We start from the raw sequence: 22,937 nt of genomic DNA on the forward strand, positions 1-22,937 counted from the left end.
AAATGATTGAAATATTATGAATGCCTTTTGATTTGAAGAAATGCACATAAAAAACAAAAGAAAGAAAAAAAGGTGTTTTATTGCTTGTTATCACATTTCAGCAACATCGAAGCGACGTTCATTCCAATTGTATCATTGGGGAATGTAAAATCTTAATATTGAAGAATCTTAATTATGTTTGTTTTTAATTCCAATGGCAAGTCAAGTCATGTCAAGTCACCTTTATTTATATAGCGCTTTTTACAATACAGATTGTTTCAAAGTAGCTTTACAGAGATAACAGGAAAATAATGCAACAAAGTTTTATTTCTAGAAGAAAATAGCATCATAGTACAGCTTAAGTTCAGTGATGGTAAGTTATTACGGTAAGTTAGTTCATTAATATATATAGCCGCTCTGGAGAAATCAGTGATGTCATCGTCCAGCTCAGTTCAGTTCTCATATAATGGTGTCAATGCAGTCAGATCAATATTATTGTTGAATATTAAATGTTAAATGTCCCCAACTAAGCAAGCCAAAAGCCAAAGGTGACAGCGGCAAGGAACCAAAACTCCATCAGGTGACGTGATTGGAGAAAAGAACCTTGGGAGGAAGCCTTGGGCCAGTTCTCTTCTGACTAACTATAAATATATAATATTTTATATACATAAAACTGCAATGTTCACAATTGGATTGTGATTTTTTTTACTTCATTTTCTCCTAATTAGTAAATGAAAAATAAATGAACAATGAATTAAATCAACTGATTCTGATTTAGTAAAACGCAATTAGTTTTTTGAAAGGTTTTTCTGTCCTATTGCATAGGACAAATCATACAGTTTATTACACAAATAAGATTTTTTTTTTTCCCCGATCTGTATGACAGATAAATACAAGATTAACACTGACAATTTTGTTTCATGTTTGTTTACAAACGGTGACATATGTCACAAGTGGAATGGCCAAAACTGGAGGCCAAACCGATCTCTGCAGTCGGGGCGCAGATGGACACAACTCTCTGCCAAGAAACTTCGCAATAACGCATGTCAGACTCCTGTGGCCAATGCCCCTAATGTAATGTGTGTGATCCAATTAGGAAGCTTCTCAGTGTTGTATTTGTATGACCATAAGCACAAAATTATTCATATCAAATGTCCTGTATCATTGTGGTCGACATACCATATTGAAGACAGCCATGATCAGGATGAGGGCTGTGGTTGCCATGGTGAGGGTGATGCGTGGCCAGGGCTTGTTGGCGATGAATCCGGAGGATCTAAGGATCCAGAACCAAGATGCAGAGGCCGTCTTATTGCAATGCTAGTGTTGGTCAACACAAATGAAAATAATACAGAAAGAATAAGTACGATTTTTAATTAATAGAATTCAAAAGATGATTAGAAAGAAAGTCTCAACTAATTTTTCAGGATAATTTATTATGTAAAGTTATTTAAGTACATTATATTACATTAGTGCAGTAGCAAATCGTGTGGTGGGATGAATCATATTATTGTGGTAGGAAAATCTGTATAACTCATCCTCAACTGACGCACGGTTATCGCAAGGTCATGGTGGAGAATAAACATATTTCAAGCACCTTTTTTTTCTTGTACAATTGGGAAATATAGCTACAGCTCAAGCAACCCACTCAAGCTATAGGAGCTGAGTCAACATAACTATCACAGTATTAAGCAAGCATAAGACCTTCCGAAATGTACACAATGAACATGACCTCAGCACTAACCTGTAAAGCTCTGTTTTATTCTGTATATGCTGATTTTTAATGCAGGATTATCTCTCCGTCTAATATATAAAGCATGATATATTGTGTCTAGATTCTTTCATTGAGTCAAACTAAAGACTCGCTCATCTTTGCAATGTCCTTGGACTCCAATAGATAAGGAATATAGCAATGACAACTCTTTGTGTTCTGCACCAGGTGATCTCAATTGGTGGGTCGTGACCAAAAAAAGTGTCACAGATTTGTTATCCTGGATAGTGTGTGTTAAATCACTTAGGCCTGGTTTCACAGACAGGGCTTAGATTAAGCCAGGATTAATGCAAATGAATCATGCAAGGTGATTTACTAATATTTGCTGGTATTTGCACCATTATTTAACGCCCCATAAAAAAACATGTCTCAACCAGATGCTAATTTGCGCTGCTCTTGGTAGATTGCATTAGTCGTTATGGAAATGATCCGGCTGCGTCTGTTTTCTGTAATTTGCGGGTTGTCAGTAGATCACGTGCAGATCTTTCCACTCCTATCTGCACTTTTATGGGATTGCTCTCTGATTCAAATTTGCCCTGTTTAGTAAATCTGGCCCTAAATGTGTTTAATGGAATTTGGATTGTATTATCTTTTGACTTGAAGAAAAGAAAAGATATGGGATTAATTTTCTCTTCCCTTTTCAAACTTGACAATGCTATTTATTTTACAATCCCAACTTTGCACACTTGTATGACAAACCCCCGGTTTCACAGACAAGGCTTAAACCTAGTTCCAGACTAAAATGCAAGTTTGAAAGCAACTTGTAATTATATATATAAATATATATATATATATATATATATATATATATATATATATATATATATATATATATATATATATTGTGATGTCACGAGAGGCTGTGTCCTGGAGGGGCGCTACATTCCCCTGAGATGGCTGCAACCACAAACAGCTATGGCTCCATCTGCTGGTGGAATCGGGAACTCCACCCCTCAATACACCACATTCCCGCACACCTGAGACTGATCAGAGTCTGATGAGCTGAAGGGCTTTTTAAGGATCAGAGACACAGTTAATGTCAGTGTGAGGTTTGGGAGACAAGCTTCAGGTTGTTGTCTCTGCAGAGGAGGACCAGACCGCTCAAGTATCGTTCCCACGAGGAATACTGAAGTTTGGAAATACTTACCAGACATTTGAAGGACTTACTCCTGAATTGGCCACGGGCTGCAGCACTGATTGAAGTAAGGTTGGAAAAGACTGTTTACTTACCTAAGGGAATCGGGATTATGAATTCACCATCAGAAGAGGCAACGTTTAAGTTTTGACTGTTGAAGACCAACCTGAACCTTAGTTACACTTTTGAATTTGGAACGCTGTTTCTGTTGATTCCCAAGAACTTTAATAAAATCCTTGGTTATATTTGAACTTTGTGTCCTTGCACTACTTGAACTGTCCCGCTTAGAGCTGTGCAGCCTCTCATGACGTCACATTTGGTGGAGAATGCGGGCAAAGCTCAAGCGTTAATAGTGCATGTCAGAGGAGGACACTGAAAATTTAATTGCCCACTTTTCCAAATTGGTCGTAGGCCCCCCACATAACAAAATGGAGGAAATTTTGAAAGCCCTTATTGCTGGCCAGCAAGCCCAAATGCAAACGAACGTGGCTCTCTTGGAGGAGCAAAAAAGAGCCAACCTTCTGAAGGCAGAGGAATTGCAGCTGCAGAAACAGATGGCCGTCCGGAATGTCCGCCCAATAAAGGCAAGTGACTTCTTATCCAAGATGGGGGCCACAGATGACGTTGAGGCATACCTGCATGCTTTTGAAGCCACGGCCACTAGGGAAGCCTGGCCCAGGACACAGTGGGTTGGACTGTTAGCGCCCTTCCTAACGGGGGAATCGTTGAATGCTGTCCGGGACCTGGGCCCTGACCAGGTGACTGACTATGATGCCCTGAAGGCTGAGATCCTCAGCAGAAATGGGCTCACCAAGTTTGGTATGGCCCAGCGCTTCCACAGCTGGACCTTCCAACCAGACCAGCCCCCTCGTGCGCAGATGCACGAACTTGTCCGGATCACACGGAAATGGCTGGAACCGAAGAAGAATACGGCAGCTGCGGTAGTGGAGGCCATTGTGGTGGATCGTTACTTACGGGCCCTGCCTTATTAGGCGAAACGGATCATCAGTCAACAGGCCTTGACCACGGCCGATCTGACCGTGGAAGCTGTAGAAAAGTACCAGGCCACTGCAGAGATGCTTCGTGCTTCCAGAAAAGAGCCCACGAGTGCGTCCTCGCCACAGACGGGAGGAACCCGTCCAAAGAACCCCAAGGTTTCCAACCCAGCCACTTCAGGAGCTGTCCAGGCTCCAGGGGGAGCCAGAAACCAGCCGGGTCCAGGAAGAATACTCCGGGAGAGCGAAACCCGACAGTGTTACCGGTGTGGGGAGATGGGACACATCTCCTGGCAGTGTGGGAAACCGGCGGATGAACCTATGCCCACTGCTGATTCCTCCAGCTCACCACCCGCCCACCGTTTTGCCTCGCTTGTGGGAGTCATGGATGGCACCCCAGATCGACCCCCCACCTGCCCAGTGACTGTGAATCACCATGACGTAGAGGCCTTACTAGATTCAGGTAGCCGGGTCACCCTGGTGCGGAAGGACCTGGTGGGTCCATCGTGTCTGACCCCAGGGAAAGTCCTCCCAGTTTCCTGTGTCCATGGAGACACCAGAGACTACCCCGTCACTGAACTCACAATGACCACTACCCGGGGAACCATACTCACGGTGGCGGGTGTGGTTGATTCCCTACCCGTCCCTGTCCTAATTGGACGAGACTGCCCAGCCTTTCACCCGCTGTGGAGAGAGACTCAGGAGAGGCTAGTCCGTGTACCTCGGAAGCGGAGGGGTAAGACTCATCCTGAGAATACTCAAGTGCAACCCTCAGAATCACTCACTCCAGCCTGTGCTCTTGCAGGGATGGCAGGTGCCCAGGCTGACACAGAGACTGGTCCAGACACGGGAGAATAAAACATGGCCCAGGAAAGTGCTCCGGTCTCCAGTGAGGAAGATGTCCAAGGCACCAAAGAGCTTCCCCCTCTCACAGGCCAGTATGGTACAGCCCAGTTACAAGATCCCACTCTTACAAATGCCTTAAGAAATGTGCAGGTGTTAGAGGGAGTAGTGCTAGGGGATAGGACAAGCCCTACTTACCCCCATTTCGCAGTAAGCCGGGGGTTAGTGTATCAGGTAGTAAAGAAAAATGATGAAGTGCATGAACAGCTCCTCGTACCACAGCCCTATCGGGCCACCGTACTCAATTTAGCACACACGCACCCGCTCGGGGCCCACCTAGGGGTAGAGAAGGAAAGAATCATGCAACGCTTCTTTTGGCCAGGAGTACACAAAGAGATAGAGAACTACTGTCGTAGTTGCCCTGAGTGTCAGCAGGTGGCACCAAAGCCCACATATAGAAACCCGCTCATTCCCTTGCCCATTATTGAAACTCCTTTTGAGAGGATTGGACTGGACATAGTTGGGCCCTTACCGAAAAGTTCCAGGGGGCATCAGTACATTCTGGTCATCCTGGACTATGCATCCCGGTATCCTGAGGCCATCCCGCTGAGGAAGGCTACATCCAGACAAATCGCCAAGGAGCTGTTCCTTCTCTCAACTAGTCTGGGAATCCCAAAGGAGATATTGACGGACCAAGGGACTCCATTCATGTCCAGGGTGATGAAAGAACTCTGTGCTTTACTGAAGATCAAACAGCTGAGAACCTCAGTCTACCACCCCCAGACGGACGGGTTGGTCGAACGTTTTAACAAAACACTAAAATCCATGCTGCGGAAGGCGGTTGGGGAAGATGGGCGCAACTGGGATCAGCTGCTACCATACCTACTGTTTGCGGTAAGAGAGGTACCTCAGTCTTCTACTGGTTTTTCACCCTTTGAGCTCTTGCTTTCCTACAGACCCAGAGGACTGCTGGACATTGCCAAGGAGGCCTGGGAAGAGCAGCCATGTCAACAGCGGACCCTGATCGAGCATATTGGGGCCATGAGGGAGAGAATGAAGGCCATCTATCCCATGATGCGTGAACACATGGAGACCACTCAACGGCAACAGCAAGCCTCCTACAACAGGTCTGCTCAACCCAGAGAGTTTAAGCCGGGGGACAGAGTGCTGGTCCTGGTGCCAACCGTTGAGTGTAAATTCCTCGCAACCTGGCAAGGACCATATGAGGTCATTGAACGTGTGGGAGAGGTAAACTACAAGGTGAGGCAACCTGATAAAAGAAAACCTGAGCAGATTTATCATATTAACCTCTTAAAGAAGTGGCACGCCAGGGAGGCGCTGTTCAGCTGTCTACCCCTCACAGAGTCCAAAGAACCGGTGCGAGAGGAGGTTCAGGTGGGTCCAAGCCTGTCCCCACATCAACGGCAGATGGCCCTGGAACTGGTGGATCGTAACCGAGATGTCTTCTCCTCCCTCCCCGGGCATACGGAAGTGGTCCAACACGAGATATGCACCATGCCTGGCCAAACGGTAAACCAGCGCCCGTACCGCGTGCCGGAGGCTCGTAAAGTGGCTATTCAGGAGGAAGTAAGGAAGATGCTGGAGCTGGGAGTAATTGAAGAGTCCCAAAGTGCCTGGGCAAGCCCCATTGTACTGGTTCCCAAACCAGACGGGTCAGTACAATTTTGTAATGATTATCGGAAGTTGAACGAAGTGTCTGAATTTGATGCATACCCAATGCCTTGTGTCGATGCACGAGGCATTCTCCTTAGGGCATGCTCCTTAGGGCATGCTCGCTTCCTAACCACTCTTGACCTCACAAAAGGTTACTTGCAGGTGCCCCTGACCCCAGCGTCCAAGGAGAAGACGGCCTTTGCCACACCGGAGGGGCTCTACCAATATACCCGGCTTCCGTTTGGTCTCCACGGAGCACCTGCCACGTTCCAACGCTTGATGGATCGAGTCCTTGCTCCCCACAAGAGGTACGCAGCGGCATATTTGGATGATGTGGTCATACAAAGTCCAGATTGGGCCAGCCACATACCCCGAGTGCAAGCTGTGATTGATTCGCTCAGGGAAGCAGGGCTCACCGCGAACCCAAAGAAGTGCAGGCTGGCCTTCAGCGAGACAAACTACCTGGGATACACCATTGGACGGGGGTTGGTCAAGCCTCAGAAAGCCAAGTTGCGGGCCATACAGGACTGGCCACAGCCCATCACCAAGAAACAGGTGAGGTCATTTTTGGGCCTAACTGGCTACTACAGACGTTTTATTACGGATTTTGCTACCATAGCTACACCTTTAACAGAACTGACAACTAAACGCCACTCACGAATGGTGAGGTGGAACCCTGCGGCGGAGGCAGCCTTCGTCAACCTGAAGCGAGCTCTGTGCTCCAGTCCGGTCCTGGTGGCGCCAGACTTCAAGAAAGAATTCATTGTCCAGGCGGATGCTTCAGAAGTGGGTCTGGGTGCGGTACTCGCCCAGGCACATAACGGTGAGGAACATCCCGTTCTCTACCTAAGCAGGAAGCTACTTCCAAGAGAGAAGAACTATTCCACTGTGGAAAAAGAATGTCTCGCTGTAACCTGGGCCCTGGAATCCTTGCGGTTCTACCTCCTGGGCCGACGTTTTACGGTGGTGTCTGATCACGCCCCTCTGCAGTGGATGGCCAGGAACAGGGAAACTAATAGTAGAGTTACCAGATGGTTTTTGAGCTTGCAACCATTCAACTTTTCTGTTGTCCACAGGGCTGGCAAGCGCCACGGCAATGCGGATGCCCTCTCCCGGCGTGACGCCTTCTTCACCTCCTTCACCCCGACGAGGACGTCGGTCTTGAGGGGGGGGATGTGTGATGTCACGAGAGGCTGTGTCCTGGAGGGGCGCTACATTCCCCTGAGATGGCTGCAACCACAAACAGCTATGGCTCCATCTGCTGGTGGAATCGGGAACTCCACCCCTCAATACACCACATTCCCGCACACCTGAGACTGATCAGAGTCTGATGAGCTGAAGGGCTTTTTAAGGATCAGAGACACAGTTAATGTCAGTGTGAGGTTTGGGAGACAAGCTTCAGGTTGTTGTCTCTGCAGAGGAGGACCAGACCGCTCAAGTATCGTTCCCACGAGGAATACTGAAGTTTGGAAATACTTACCAGACATTTGAAGGACTTACTCCTGAATTGGCCACGGGCTGCAGCACTGACTGAAGTAAGGTTGGAAAAGACTGTTTACTTACCTAAGGGAATCGGGATTATGAATTCACCATCAGAAGAGGCATCGTTTAAGTTTTGACTGTTGAAGACCAACCTGAACCTTAGTTACACTTTTGAATTTGGAACGCTGTTTCTGTTGATTCCCAAGAACTTTAATAAAATCCTTGGTTATATTTGAACTTTGTGTCCTTGCACTACTTGAACTGTCCCGCTTAGAGCTGTGCAGCCTCTCATGACGTCACAATATATATATATATATATATATATGGGAATTGAAAATCGGATACTTAAGATCAGAAAACGCTTATTGATTCCTGTTTGTGCATTTTAATGTGGTTTAAAACCATTCAAGCGCAAGAAGACACAAAACAGAATTTAATTCGGCAGTCGCGAGCTATTTTCCAGAGTGCACGCACAAAAAGCCGCCACTTTTACGGTGCACGAATACTGAGTTCTCTTTCGCGTCTTCTTGCACTTGAAAGGACAAATAAACACAAAATTACGTCAAAATATCCTTCTAAACACGTCTCAAGTGAACGTAAACAGTTGAAAAAGAATGCACATGTGTTACAGTATATTGGATCTATGCATTAGGTCTTAAAGTAACAACAGGCTAGTATAACTATTGCAGCCTGTGTCATTACTGTTAATCAAAGAACAAAAGAAAAATAAAATCACTCAGTGATCTTGACTGAACAACTTTTGTAACTTTAAAAAATAATTAATCAATATTTTATTTCTAAAAAGAAAACTGCAGTGTTATTTTACATTTGATTTAAATTTCTGTACTTTGTTCCAGTGTATTTATTTGTGCTATTGCTAATTTGATTATTTGTTCTTCTATTTGTTAAATCTATGCACATAAGTGGGTCAAAAAAGACTCAACTAATTGCATTTAATATAAATATAAACTATAATACACTTTAATTTAATTGTAAACAACATGCAGTTAAGTGTCCAAAAACATTATATTCAGGTCACACTTAAATATATTCATTAAAATATTATTTTTGTAATACGTACTCTTTTTAAAAGTGTACTTCTTTTTCACAGAATGCTCCAAACAATAGCAGACAAATGTATTTCTTCTAAAAAAAGAACAAGTAGTTTGTGCAATTGTAATTTTATGTACCTTAATGTAATTGTCTTGTGTGAAATGAACCAACAAGACAACTCTTGCTAAAACAGAGTTGACATTATGAACAAAATAAACACTATAGACTCCCACTGGCACTTACCAAGAAATGCCCAATGAAGCAAATGAGCAGAATCACAGACAGAATTAAGAAGGACATTCCAAATGATATTCCCAATACTGCAGTTCTGAAATAGACAAAGAGCACATGGTGTCTTAAATCACAAACTGAAGAGAGTGAGACAGGTGTTCTCGCTCACAAATTCATTCTGACATCTCAAACTCAATTTTAACAAATTCACCCTGACAGCTCCAGTTCACTACAATTCACTAGAATCTTGTGTTGTCATGCACTGTGAAACATGTGCAGAGATGAATGAACGTACTTTGGCAGGACCAGGATCTGCACGATGAAAATGCAGAAGAATATCAAGCAGGCACAGGTGATGTAATATTTGAAGGCCGGCAGGGTCGTTGCTCTATACTGCAGGGAATAGACACACTGTTCTCACAGAGCATTTGATTCTTGTGTCTTTTTTAATTTAGTTGACTGATTCATCTCATTTCGTGTCATTGTGGGTGAAAGCAAACAGGTTTGTGTTTTAATTATTGATATGTTGATGTGTTATTGATGAACTATGGATGACTACACTTCAAGTAAACATTGCGAAGTATCAATGCTAACCTCTTTTTCCAATGTTTTATTGTGGAAAAACAAGGATATTCTCTGAATGTCTTCTGATTTGAGCCATTGTCTATGGAAGTTTTTTAAAAAAGAGAGAGAAATGGATAGATAAGACCAACCAACAAAGAACTGAGTCATTAAACATCGGGGGTAAATAAACAGCTGAGATATGAGATGACCTACTTTTGAGAAGTGATGCCATCGAAAGTTCGAATCATCCTCTCATTGAGTTCCTCCTCAAAACGCTTCTTCTGAGATTTTGTTCTGAAGAAGACACTGACTTATTAATGACTCTTTGTCTTACATTCATAAACATTTAAAATATATTTACCATTTCAATTAATTCTATACATATTCCTTGTTCTGATACTATGTCTATTACAAAAGTCAAAACATGTCTATGAAAGAAGTGAAGTGAAGGTTATTCCAGTAGGTAGGTATCTAAATTATGCTGCCTCCTAAGATACCTTGTTTCTAAGGCAGCATCATGTGCAATACATACAGTATATGACAGCTCACTAGGTTTTAGAACAGATCAAATATGTTACCTACTGTAGCATAACTGCTTTTAGTATGCTCACATAATGTGATTGTTGGATAAAGATACAGAACTTAAATCACCTTTCTGAACGTCTCTGAAAGTGGTACTGGCCCATGGGGACATCCTGTTAATAAGGAAGGAGTAGGTGGTGAGTAATTTTAGCAGTAGGGACATCTCAGAAAAAAAAAAAAAAAGAAAGAGAAAAAAAGAGAGACACAAGAACAAAAGCTTCTTGCGACTGCTTTACGTTGTTGTTAGAAGCAGCACCTACACTTTATTATGCTGTTTTTATTTGCTTTATTTAATAATTATGCAAATAAGAGATAATTGCCAGAATTGTGCCAGATTCTGTCATCATTTACTCACCCTCAAGTTGTTCCAAACCTGTATAAATATCTTTCTAAAAGAAGATATTTTGAAGAATGACGTTAACCAAACAGTTGATGGACTTTTTTTTCATACTATTTCATACTAAGGCAGTGGGGCCCATCAACTGTTTGGAAACCGACATTCTTCAAAATAATCTTCTTTTGTGTTCAGCAGAAGAAAATAAATTTATACAGGTTTGGAACAATTTGATGGGGGGTTAATTATAACATAATTAAAATTTTTGGGTCAACTATACCATTAACTATATTATCCTGTGCATTGTATGTAAACCTCACTCCCCTGGCCTCAAGAGGTGCGCCAGACACTGATGCAAGCGGCTACAGTCCTTGTTAGCATGCCCGCCTCGCACGCCAGAGACCCCGGTTTGATTCCCGCTCGAAGCAGGTCAAGTAGGACCGGTTACATTTGGTGCTGTCGACCCAGATGGGAATGAGGTTTAGGGGGGGTGAGTGTAACGGATGTAGGCTAGTAAGAGCTGTGCGTGTAAACCTTACTCCCCTGGCCTCAAGAGGTGTGCTAGAGGCTGCATCCTTCCAATCCCACTCAGACTGGGTTGAGTAGGACCAGTTACACGTGCATTGTTAGAATAGTAAAACATCTTATGTTCCTAACATCAAAGGATGTCCGTTTAATCTTTTGGCAGGCAAATGTACCTGTTTCTAGATCAGTGGTTCCCAAACCTGTCCTGGAGGCACCCCAACACTGCACGTTTTCTTTGTCTCCCTAATCAAACACACCTGATTCAACTCATCATCTCATTATCACATGGGTTAATGAGCTGATGAGTTGAATCAGGTGTGTTTGATTAGGGAGACAACGAAAACGTGCAGTGTTGGGGTGCCTCCAGGACAGGTTTGGGAACCACGGATCTAGATAACATGGCATAATACTGTAGAGTTTCGTTAGACAGACAGCCACTGATGTTAACATCAAAGGCCGATTTACCAGCTTTGTATATTAAAAAAAGTGTTTGTTTCATGTGTTAAGCAGGTACATCAAACTTCTGCTTTCATATTTGTCAGAGGTCATTTAAAAAAAATTATTTAAGGACATTTTCATTTACTTTTGTACAATAAACAGTTATTGGTAAATACTGTTAGGTCTCCACTGTAAAATCTAGGCCTTGAAAATTTTGAAGAAAGTGTTCATAGGAAGACTCACTGCAGTGTTGATTTTTCCGTTCTCATTGGTCATGCTGTCCCGGTGGTGAAGGTTGGCGAAAGGCTTGGCTGCACCCCAGGACTCCAGGTATCGGGTCATCCTCACTGAAGCTCTCATTTTAGCCCCGTCAATGGTGTGTCTGGGTCTGTAGTGGTGTTGAGGACTCTTTCTCTCTACCTAAAAAAAAAACACAAAAAAAACCCCACATACTAGATTCTAGACAAACTTCACTAAACCTACTCAACTAAGTATCTTGGACAACTTAGCAACATAATATGTATTGCCACAAGAGCTTTTAAAAGAAAAGCAGCATTGGCAATACAGTTTTGAAAAAGAACTTTAGACTTGAAGGAAACAAAAGTGACTGTTCATTTGTTTAGAGTTTTCCATACCTTTGGGTTAATCACTAAGTAAGTTACAACTCCATGCTCTTTTAGATAAGGATCACGTTCCTGGCCATCTCCATCTTCAACCTTATATGACCCGTTCAAGTGCTCAAGGGTCACTGAGGTGATGTGGACTCGTCTATTCATCAAGAACTTGCAATTACTATTGTATTCTCACCAGATTTTTAACAATTGCACATCTTCTACTAACTAAAAATGCATATTATAATTATGAATAACAACATAAATTAAGCATACACTTACATAAAACCCCCACAATGGCTTACCCAGGTACACCACCTGCTTCCATGTAATTAGCTAAAGTCACATCGTGAGACCAGACATCATATTGCCATTTCTGGAGGCCAATCACACCACAGAGAACGTTTCCAGAGTGAACTCCCACTCGCATGTTAATGTCCACCCCTGTGGCATCTCGCACTTTCCTATATAGAAAAGGAAGAAGAAAAAACGACAACACATCCCATCACACATCAGAGCATTGATTTAACCTTAAGCCCATGATTAGAAACACATTTAGACAAGACACATGGCTATGCACTTTTAAAAGGCATGACCTTTTGAATGTTGTTTTTGTCACACCAATTCACAAGTTGCTGGAGATGCATCAAAAGTGCATGATCTTCTTGAAAATTACTCATTTACTCATCCTGTTGTTCCTAACCCATGACTTCCTTTCGTCCGCGGAGCACAAAAAGAGATGTTTAACAGAATGTCCTAGCTTCTCTTTTCCATACAACATATGTGAGTAGGATCTGAGGATGTCAAACTCCAAAAAAACACATTAAAAGCACAACAAGATTAGGCCCTATGCATTGTATGCTTTATTCCAAGTGTTGTGTCCCAATTCACCGACATATACATATTTTTTGTGAAGAAAAAAGTACATACTTTTGAGAGTGTAGCAGAAGAGTAGGCAAGCTTTGGGACATACTACTTTCTTCATAATTGCATCTTTAACGTACAGCCCTGTCACTTAAAGTGCATCCTGTCACTGTTTAAACTGCCCAGTGCCCAGTCAATCATCTTGTTAAAATTCTCCACATTCAATTTAATTAAATTTCCTCCCGTTTCGAAGAGAAATGTAGTAGCATGTTGATCTGCCATGGTTCTTTCATGTGGGGAACTTTCCTCATGTGTTTCTAATTTGCATAATGATGCATTTAAAAGTTTATGACCAAACGTATCTTTACAAAAGTTCACAATGCTGTTGCAAATGAAATATAACGTGGATAACATTGAACAAATATATTTTCTTCAGATTAGATAATGATTATTAAATCACTCAAGCCCCTTTATATAAACCTTCTTTACTTAACCGTCGGACTCACACATCCGCCATGTTTGTTGTTTTCTAACCCTTTTTATTTGTGTTTGTAGTTCTAATCTAATCTTCGTCCAACTCGCAATGGGTTGTGGGCAATATTAGCCGTTAAAGTGTGGACGGATCTGCACTGGTAACGTTGGTATCTTTGGAAACATACTACACGTAGTGTCCCAAATTCTAATTTTAATTTCGAATACTATTTAGGATGGATAGTATGCAAATTGGGACGCAGCAAATGTCTTCTGAAGTTGTACAATTGCTTCATGTAGGGGCAGATTAAAATGTAAATTGTTATTCACTGAAATTCTTCTCCAATGCCATAGCACTCAGATCTTTCTTTAGCACATTTTAGTCCATGAGCCAGGGCCCCAAATTTGGTCCATCGGTATCAACGGGGGGGCAAATGCTATCATTGTTTTTTGGCAAGGTATACACCCCTAGTATTAGAAAAATCACGATAGCAGTGCAGCGGTGGTAGCGAAATCACTTTTTTGAGCTCATGAAGTTACTAACCCCCTAAAATAAATTCCGTTTTTGAAATCTGGTGTATATCTGGTTTAGGCTCATGCTAGGGATATTATCAATATTCTATAATATGGTGCTTGGTATCGTTGGAAAGGGGACCTTTTAGGCTTTCATTTAAGCCCAGTACTGAATCTGTCTGACAAACACAGAGGTCACAAGACTTCTTTAAACCAGAAATAACACACATTTTTTCACAATTTCCGCCTAAACTGTATGCTTTCTTTTATCCCTGTGGCATGAAAGAACACCATGGACACAAAACTCAACAACTTCAATACTCAAGGCACTCTGATGACTCAGAAAATGTATAATATACCCATACTATTTATTTGTGAGAGCCTTAAATTAGACTTGTGCAGCCAGCACAAGTCTTCAAAATAGAATAGAGCCAATAGAATGGACAAATAGAATACCCTATTAGTCCAGGGCCAAATGGCCTATTTATTCATGTACAGTTGTAATAAAAAGTAATTGTTTCAATAGTGTAGTCAATGGTGTTGTAAACATAACACTTGTAAATGGTTTAACAAAATATTTCTATCATGTATTTTGATATTCAGATATGATGTCAGAAAGTAGCTCATGCACGGAATGTTGATGGATTTTGACAGTTTGACGAGGTTTTGTCAGTTTTGTGAAAAGATTGTTGGTTCAGTTGACTGGTTATAACAACACTATCAACTATGTCATCTTCAATCAACTTCCATTGAGTTCCAGGGGTATTAAATGTAAGTACAAAATACTTTTTCTCTTGTGCTTGTGAATTGGTGGGGAATAGTAGCAGTAGCTAATGTAAGCTTGGTGTTTTTCACACTTAGTATACTTATTTTAAACTTAAAATAAGAAAGTATACTTTCAGTCTACTTTTTATGTACTTCTCAGAAATAGACTTAAAATTACACTTCAGTGTAGGCCTACTTGATTTATACTGAGAGAAAAGTCCAGGGCCCGTATTCATAAAGATTCTAAGAATCCTCTCAGAAAACTCTTAAAGGACAAGTTCGGTATTTTACACTTAAAGCCCTGTTTACAGATCGTTTCTGATGAAATAGAATGGTTAAGATTGAAATTTGGACACATGTTGCTGTCCCGAGAATTTTCGGTTTCTATGGTAGCACCCCCCCACCTCCACAATGGCTGCACAGGTGCACTATGCATCTTTTGCTGCAATTTTTGTTTAATGCGTTTTAGGAAGGATTGTTCCAGTGAACCTATGCAGCCATTGTGGAGGTGGGGGGGTGCTACCCCAGAAACCGAAAATTTTAAATTTTAAAATTTTAAACCGAAATCTTAACTGTTCTATTTCATCAGAAACGATCTGAAAACAGGGCTTTAAGTGTAAAATACCGAACTTGTCCTTTAATTTAGCTTAAAAACTTTTACATAGGAGTCCTAGCTTAAGAGCGATTAGGGGCCAATCTGAGAGCAACTCTGAGCAAGGAAAAGACAAAAACTTTCATCTTAGTGAGGAGGCGGGGCTGACCCCGTTGCTATGTATGACACAATCTTTTGAAGACTGTGATTGGCTGGTTGCCCAAGAAGGAAAAAAAGAGTGAAAAGTATAGGGTCTATTCTAAGCCTTCACTTTGAAATTACATGTGACTGTGTACACACTGCTGCATTGTTGCATTTTACCAGTTGCCAAATATCGTAATGTAGTGATTACTTTCATTTCTGGCGCTATGGCATTTCTGCACTGTGTCGGAGATGTTAGCGCATCTCTAAGATCAGTCACAAACATGATCCCTGCACGATCTAATCTATAGCGTCTTATTAACTCACTGTCATCCATTGTCTGCAACACATTTTTTCTCCCTCTTCGTCTTTCTGCCATGTTCTCCTCTGCTAAAGAAACTCTTCAGCCTCTTAAAAGTCCTCGTCCGTACTCCTTACAATTTTGACCTTAAGACTTCTTTTAAGGGTTAAGATGCTTTCTGAATTACTTTTTTCTTTACTGGGATTTTTTCTTTAATTTTAAGAGTAAACGCCCACATTTCTAAGAATTTTCTTAGAATTTTGTCACTAGGAGCTACTCTTTGCATTAGATTCTTTATGAATACGGGCCTATTTGGCCTGTACTTGAACTCAATCTTTTGATCCAGATATACTTAAAAGAATAATTAAGAATTCAAAGTATACTTGTCTTGTAGTTGTGTTAACTCTTTTGATTGAGTAGTCAATTAAATATACTTTTTTTACATAGTTTTTCATATACGGTCTTATGAAACTTACATTGTTTGAAAATACTGATTAGAATATTGATATAAAACAGATATGTTTCTAATTCTGCATATCTGAATTTTTGTGTAGGCTAGTCCACTGGTAGTGTATAGCAATTTACTCTAATTCTACTTTTTTGTTTAAAATGTTGCCTTTCTTTATGAAACTTACTGACATTCAAGTGTTGATTAAAAAATGATGCATGAAGCTAATAAAATGTTTTTAAAATTAAAGAACAGTTAAAGGTATTTTTCAAGTGCAAAAATAATATATAAATAGTAAACTATAAGTATAATGTTATGTTCAATTAAAGAAAACTTACAAGTACACTTGTAGTATAAACTACGAAACTAGTAGTTTACTGAGAGCACACATCAGTTTGTACTTTCATAAACTAAAAAATGTACTACTTGTATTAAAATAGTAAACTACTAGTATACTTATAAGTTCACTTGTAGTACAGATGCATTACAAATGAGAAAACTAGTTGTGTACTTAGTTTACTCTTACAAATACTAAAAATACTAAAAGTGGGCCAATTTAGTCCCAAGCAGTATTGAAATAGTACACACGTTTACTACAAGTACACATTATTAGTATACTTACAACATAAAGTATACTTAAAAAATATACTTGAAAATTACTTAAGTATACTTCATAAAATGAACATGAAGACATGCACTTTTATGATGGACAGATGCACATTTATGATGGACAGATGCACATTTATGATGGACAGATGTACTTTTATGATGGACAGATGCACTTTTATAATGGATAGATGCACTGTTATGATGGATAGATGCCCTTTTTTGATGGATAGATGCTCTTTTATAATAGATAGATGCACTTTTATGATGGATAGATGCCCTTTTTTGATGGATAGATGCTCTTTTATAATGGATAGATGCACTTTTATAATGGATACATGCCCTTTTATAATGGATAGATGGACTTTTATAATGGATAGATGCACTTTTATAATGGATAGATGGACTTTTATAATGGATAGATGGACTTTTATAATGGACAGATGCACTTTTATAATGGATAGATGCACTTTTATGATGGACAGATGCACTTTTATGATGGACAGATGCTCTTTTATAATGGATAGATGCACTTTTATAATGGATAGATGGACTTTTATAATGGACAGATGCACTTTTATAATGGATAGATGCACTTTTATAATGGATAGATGCACTTTTATAATGGATACATGCACTTTTATAATGAATAGATGGACTTTTATAATGGATAGATGCACTTTTATAATGGACAGATGCACTTTTATAATGGATAGATAGACTTTTATAATGGACAGATGCTCTTTTATAATGGATAGATGCACTTTTATAATGGATAGATGGACTTTTATAATGGACAGATGCACTTTTATAATGGATAGATGTACTTTTTTGATGGATAGATGCTCTTTTATAATGGATAGATGGACTTTTATAATGGATAGATGCACTTTTATAATGGATAGATGCACTTTTATGATGGATAGATGCCCTTTTTTGATGGATAGATGCTCTTTTATTAAATATATTAAATATATATTAAATATATTATAAATAGTTTTTCCGCGTTAGAAATACAATGTGTGGCGAGAGGGCGTGACAAAAGACCGAAATGAGTGACTGTCACGTGACACTTAAGAGCCCTGACTGCACTGTAGCAGTTACTGTTACACTGTTTAACCTGCTAGATAGCTAGCCTGCTAAAAACACCAAGCTTACATTAGCTACTTCTACTATTCCCCACCAATTCACAAGCACAAGAGAAAAAGTATTTTGTACTTACATTTAATACCCCTGGAACTCATTGGAAGTTGTTTGAAGATGACATAGTTGGTAGTGTTGTTATAACCAGTCAACTGAACCAACAATCTTTTCACAAAACTGACAAAACCTCGTCAAACTGTCAAAATCCATCAACATTCCGTGCATGAGCTACTTTCTGACATTCATATCTGAATATCAAAATACATGATAGAAACATTTTGTTAAACCATTTACAAGTGTTATGTTTACAACACCATTGACTACACTATTGAAACAATTACTTTTTATTACAACTGTACATGAATAAATAGGCCATTTGGCCCTGGACTAATAGGGTATTCTATTTGTCCATTCTATTGGCTCTATTCTATTTTGAAGACTTGTGCTGGCTGCACACGTCTAATTTAAGGCTCTCACAAATAAATAGTATGGGTATATTATACATTTTCTGAGTCATCAGAGTGCCTTGAGTATTGAAGTTGTTGAGTTTTGTGTCCATGGTGTTCTTTCATGCCACAGGGATAAAAGAAAGCATACAGTTTAGGCGGAAATTGTGAAAAAATGTGTGTTATTTCTGGTTTAAAGAAGTCTTGTGACCTCTGTGTTTGTCAGACAGATTCAGTACTGGGCTTAAATGAAAGCCTAAAAGGTCCCCTTTCCAACGATACCAAGCACCATATTATAGAATATTGATAATATCCCTAGCATGAGCCTAAACCAGATATACACCAGATTTCAAAAACGGAATTTATTTTAGGGGGTTAGTAACTTCATGAGCTCAAAAAAGTGATTTCGCTACCACCGCTGCACTGCTATCGTGATTTTTCTAATACTAGGGGTGTATACCTTGCCAAAAAACAATGATAGCATTTGCCCCCCCGTTGATACCGATGGACCCCCCTGGCTCATGGACTATTTAAAACCTGCAGTGTGGTGATTGGTCACAAGACATTAAATGGGATGTATAAGTTTAAGAGGGCAAGATCTATAGTGAATCTAATAGCCAGTCTGAACTTAACAGACCCTGGTCACTAAATGGTTTTGTAAATTCATTGAAGAATGTTTTTGGTAACACTGTACAATAAGGTTCATTAGTTAACATTAGTTAATGTATTAACTAACGTATTAACTAACATTAACTATCAATGAACGATACATTTGTTACAGCATTTATTAATCTTTGTTAATGTTAGTTAATAAAAATACAGCTGTTCATTGTTTGTTTATGTTAGTTCACAGTGCAGTTAACTATGTTAACAAATACAACCTTTGATTTTAATAACGTATTAGTAAATGTTGAAATTAATATTAACTCAAATTAATAAATGCTGAAGAAGTATTGTTCATTCTTAGTTCATGTTAACTAAGATAGTTCACTAAAGTTAACTAATAAACCTTATTGTAAAGTGTTACCATGTTTTCAGCAGTGAACAGAACAACTAAAAAGTAATATGGGTTTGGAAAGATAGGAGAGTGAGAAGTTTTTTTATATATATATATTTGAATTAATCCTTTAAAATGGTGCTGATCTGTAAAACATTTATTAGCACTTGATTTAAGATGATGAAAACTCTAGTGAGTCTACACTGTGACTTAGATTGAGCACTCAAAACATACAGCATATAATTTGTTTTGTTTTTTTGCATTTTTCTCCCGGTTGATTATACATTGACACTGTGATTGTAACAAGTTTCCTTGCTATCAGTTTGTCCCTTTAACCGGAATTCCCAGCACATTTTTCACCACCACAATTTGCCTGCAACTACTAATAGAGACATTTCATTCTTCCAGGCTTCTGCAGAACAGGTGGAGATAAGAGAAAGACAGCTCTCTCTCGTCTAGACTGAGCACCAGTCATTTTCCACAGTCTGACCTCTGAGGCCTCTGACTCATTATCAGGACAGCCAGGTATCATGTCCTTCACAGCAGCACCGGGCCGAGACCAATCAGCCCCTCTGCGCCGAGGATTATGGGACTGGGATAGAAGCTTTGCTGCTGGACTTACTCTGCCTAAATTCTGTCATAGCAATAGAGCAAGTATGCAAACAGTTTGCTTAAAACTCTACTTATTGTATTATAAAATGCTTTTAATTTTATGCAAATTGAAGTTACTTGTAGATAGAAACAGAATGCTTATTTAAATTTTATATTTTGTAATCTCCTGTGGTAATGTGCTATAAAGCCAGGTGTTCACAGTGTTGTTTTTCAGAGATAAAGTGTGAACAGTTTTGCAGAACATATAATAATTATGAAATTAGGACAGATGTTTTCAAGCTAATCTGAGGCAAATAATCTTTCAGCTAAGATCTATAAGAAACAATCAGTAGATGAACAAGCCCTTTGGAAATGTAGAGTTCGATATATGTTTAGAACGGTTCACAATTGGTTATGCTCCAAAAGCCTGACTAAGCCTGACAATATCAAGTACCAAAAATATTTGTTTGTAAAAAAGAAAATGTAAAATATATTAAAATTACCATGAACTACATAGGCCAAACAATATGTCGAAATTTAGAAAATGCATAACCAACAGCAGAAGTGAGATTTACCAACCATGTAAAGTACTGGATCAAATATTACATTTACATTAACAACACCAGCTGAGAACCACTGAAAGCAGACATGTGAACTTACTGAACTTACTTAATAGCTTCACACATGTCAAGTCCCATCTTCACACAGTTTTTGGCATGATTTGGCAAGGACTCTGGGAGGCCAGATACACAGTAATAACAGTCCCCTAGAATTTTTATTCGCATACATTCATTTTCCTGAAAGACACAGAAACATTCAAGGACTTCAACAGTCAGAAAACATCTTGATAAGAACAACTCTTGGTAATCAATCTGCAACATTTGATTTGAGTTGTATTAAGTAATTTATTTTCCAAAGCAGAAGGAAATGGTAAAGCTATAACCATCTGTATCAATAAAGTACATGTCAGTTACTGAACTGAAGTGACTCATTTTCAAATTCAGTTTACCTTGGCAATCTGATCAAATTTGCCAAATAGTTCATTCAACATATGGACCAGCTCTCCCGGTGAGCAATCAGTGGCCAAGCGGGTAAATCCAACAATATCAGCATACAAAATACTGTAAGAGAATATACATTTGTGTGACACAGGAAAAGGACATACATAATTAAGATTTATATTTATATGCATCTGAAACTGTATAATTCTTCTTTTTTTTTTCTTTTTTTTTTTTTTAAGCAGAGAGTCTGATCCTTCTTTTGATATATTGCATGTTCAGATATTCATACAACAAAATATTCTGGGAGCCATGAAAATTAGGTGAAAATTATCAAAAATGCTGGCGGTGACTGGCAACTGTTTTAAAAAACGCCAGTGGGGAAAGAGTTAATTACTTCAGGATTATTTTATTTTCCATGCAACAGAACAAAAGAGTATAGCTAGTGGTAAAGTTCTCCTCAAACCATGTCAGAATGAACAACAGTAAGAACAGGACACTCAGAATGTGTTTCTCAGGCTTTGTGCTATACAAACTATTTTGCTTTCTTTTAAATCTCTGACCTTTTAATTTAAGTCCACTATTTGAAAAGATGGCAGGTGGAGCAAATACAGTTGTTCAGTCACATTCAATACAAGCAGGAGTGATGACAATTAATTAGCTCATTATTCAGCACAATCAGAAGAGCTCAAACCTGCATCAATTTTGAATAACTACAACATCTCCCCATAAGTTTCCAGGCTATGGCCAAACATACTTACTGTAATTAATTTTAAGACATTTGTTTTATTTGATATAGCTATTTGTTCATTTCTTCATTATGATTCATGATTGTGACTGTAGTGAGAAATTCTCATTTTGTGGTATGGGGTGACGCACCTGACATTGGTGTGACGTTGTACATATAAATTATGAAAGTTGTTGGTGTTTTCCACCTGACCAAACTTCGGCCCCTGTAGTCTCTGTATGATTTCAGCTTTCATCACTCGGGCAATGTGAGCAGGAAGCAGAGACAGCAACAGACGTTCCTGTAGCAAAAAACACCACACCGGGGAAGAGAGATAATTATATCTCATATAGCCTACACTCTTGTCTGGCTTGTCCCTTCAGTAAGTGCAGCAGAGACTTGACTCTGATATAAAAGCTTGCATTACATAAAAGACTGCTCACGGTCATCTGAACAAATGGATTGAAAAGAAATAAGTGATTAAAACACATGATGTATGATTTACAGTAGGCCTATGCTCTTTTCAAAACACATTTTTAATATGGTAAAGCTGCTTTATTGTAAGCAATCTATTGTATAAAGTTGTAACAGATACCAGACTCGGAGATAGAGGTTAAATTGAACCATAAATTAGGCTTGTCTGAGCCTAAGTTAGGCGTACAATGCTTTTGGGAAACGCAGCCCAGGTAAGTAGCACGGGTTATGAGTCCTTTTCCACATTGGAGACCAGACGATGAAGGAGATGAATGTGTGTGTGTGTGTGTATACAGTATATAGGGAGGATAATGAGTGCAGTAATGAGGAACAGGTGTGGCTGGCTAGAATTCTGGAGACAGTTGCTGTGTTCGAAATCGCCCCTACCCTCATTCACTATTCCCTACATTACTCCACTAATATAGTCCACTTGGAGTTGATGAAAACGAAGAGTGAATTCAGACACTGAGTGCGACAGAAGGGCTGTTGATTTTGCATAGTTTGTGTTTGCAGTTTAATAATCATTTGAAACGTAGCAAACTGGTTGCTCCAGTAGTAATGAAAAGATTTATCTTGAACTCTGACATGGAATATAAACCTTAATTTAACAATTTAGTAACAAATGAAAAAGGATTTAAGGATTTAA

The 22,937-nt window shown here is 39.6% G+C and overlaps 1 protein-coding gene across 1 annotated transcript in view; it reads right to left on the bottom strand.

Annotated features, from left to right (window-relative positions):
- adcy2a (adenylate cyclase 2a) overlaps positions 1 to 22,937 on the bottom strand; it is a 150,430-nt gene that overhangs the window by 19,901 nt on the left and 107,592 nt on the right. The window contains exons 5-16 of the mRNA XM_079895302.1: positions 21,970 to 22,118; positions 21,102 to 21,213; positions 20,762 to 20,889; positions 12,520 to 12,678; positions 12,239 to 12,371; positions 11,847 to 12,023; positions 10,376 to 10,419; positions 9,938 to 10,018; positions 9,755 to 9,824; positions 9,456 to 9,553; positions 9,173 to 9,257; positions 1,159 to 1,296 (exon numbers count right to left, since the gene is read on the bottom strand). Coding sequence (XP_079751428.1) covers positions 1,159 to 1,296; positions 9,173 to 9,257; positions 9,456 to 9,553; positions 9,755 to 9,824; positions 9,938 to 10,018; positions 10,376 to 10,419; positions 11,847 to 12,023; positions 12,239 to 12,371; positions 12,520 to 12,678; positions 20,762 to 20,889; positions 21,102 to 21,213; positions 21,970 to 22,118 — 1,374 coding nt within the window. The remainder of the gene's footprint in view (positions 1 to 1,158; positions 1,297 to 9,172; positions 9,258 to 9,455; positions 9,554 to 9,754; positions 9,825 to 9,937; positions 10,019 to 10,375; positions 10,420 to 11,846; positions 12,024 to 12,238; positions 12,372 to 12,519; positions 12,679 to 20,761; positions 20,890 to 21,101; positions 21,214 to 21,969; positions 22,119 to 22,937) is intronic.

Source organism: Squalius cephalus, assembly GCF_949319135.1.
Source record: "Squalius cephalus genome assembly, chromosome: 15".
Lineage (NCBI taxonomy): Eukaryota > Metazoa > Chordata > Actinopteri > Cypriniformes > Leuciscidae > Squalius > Squalius cephalus.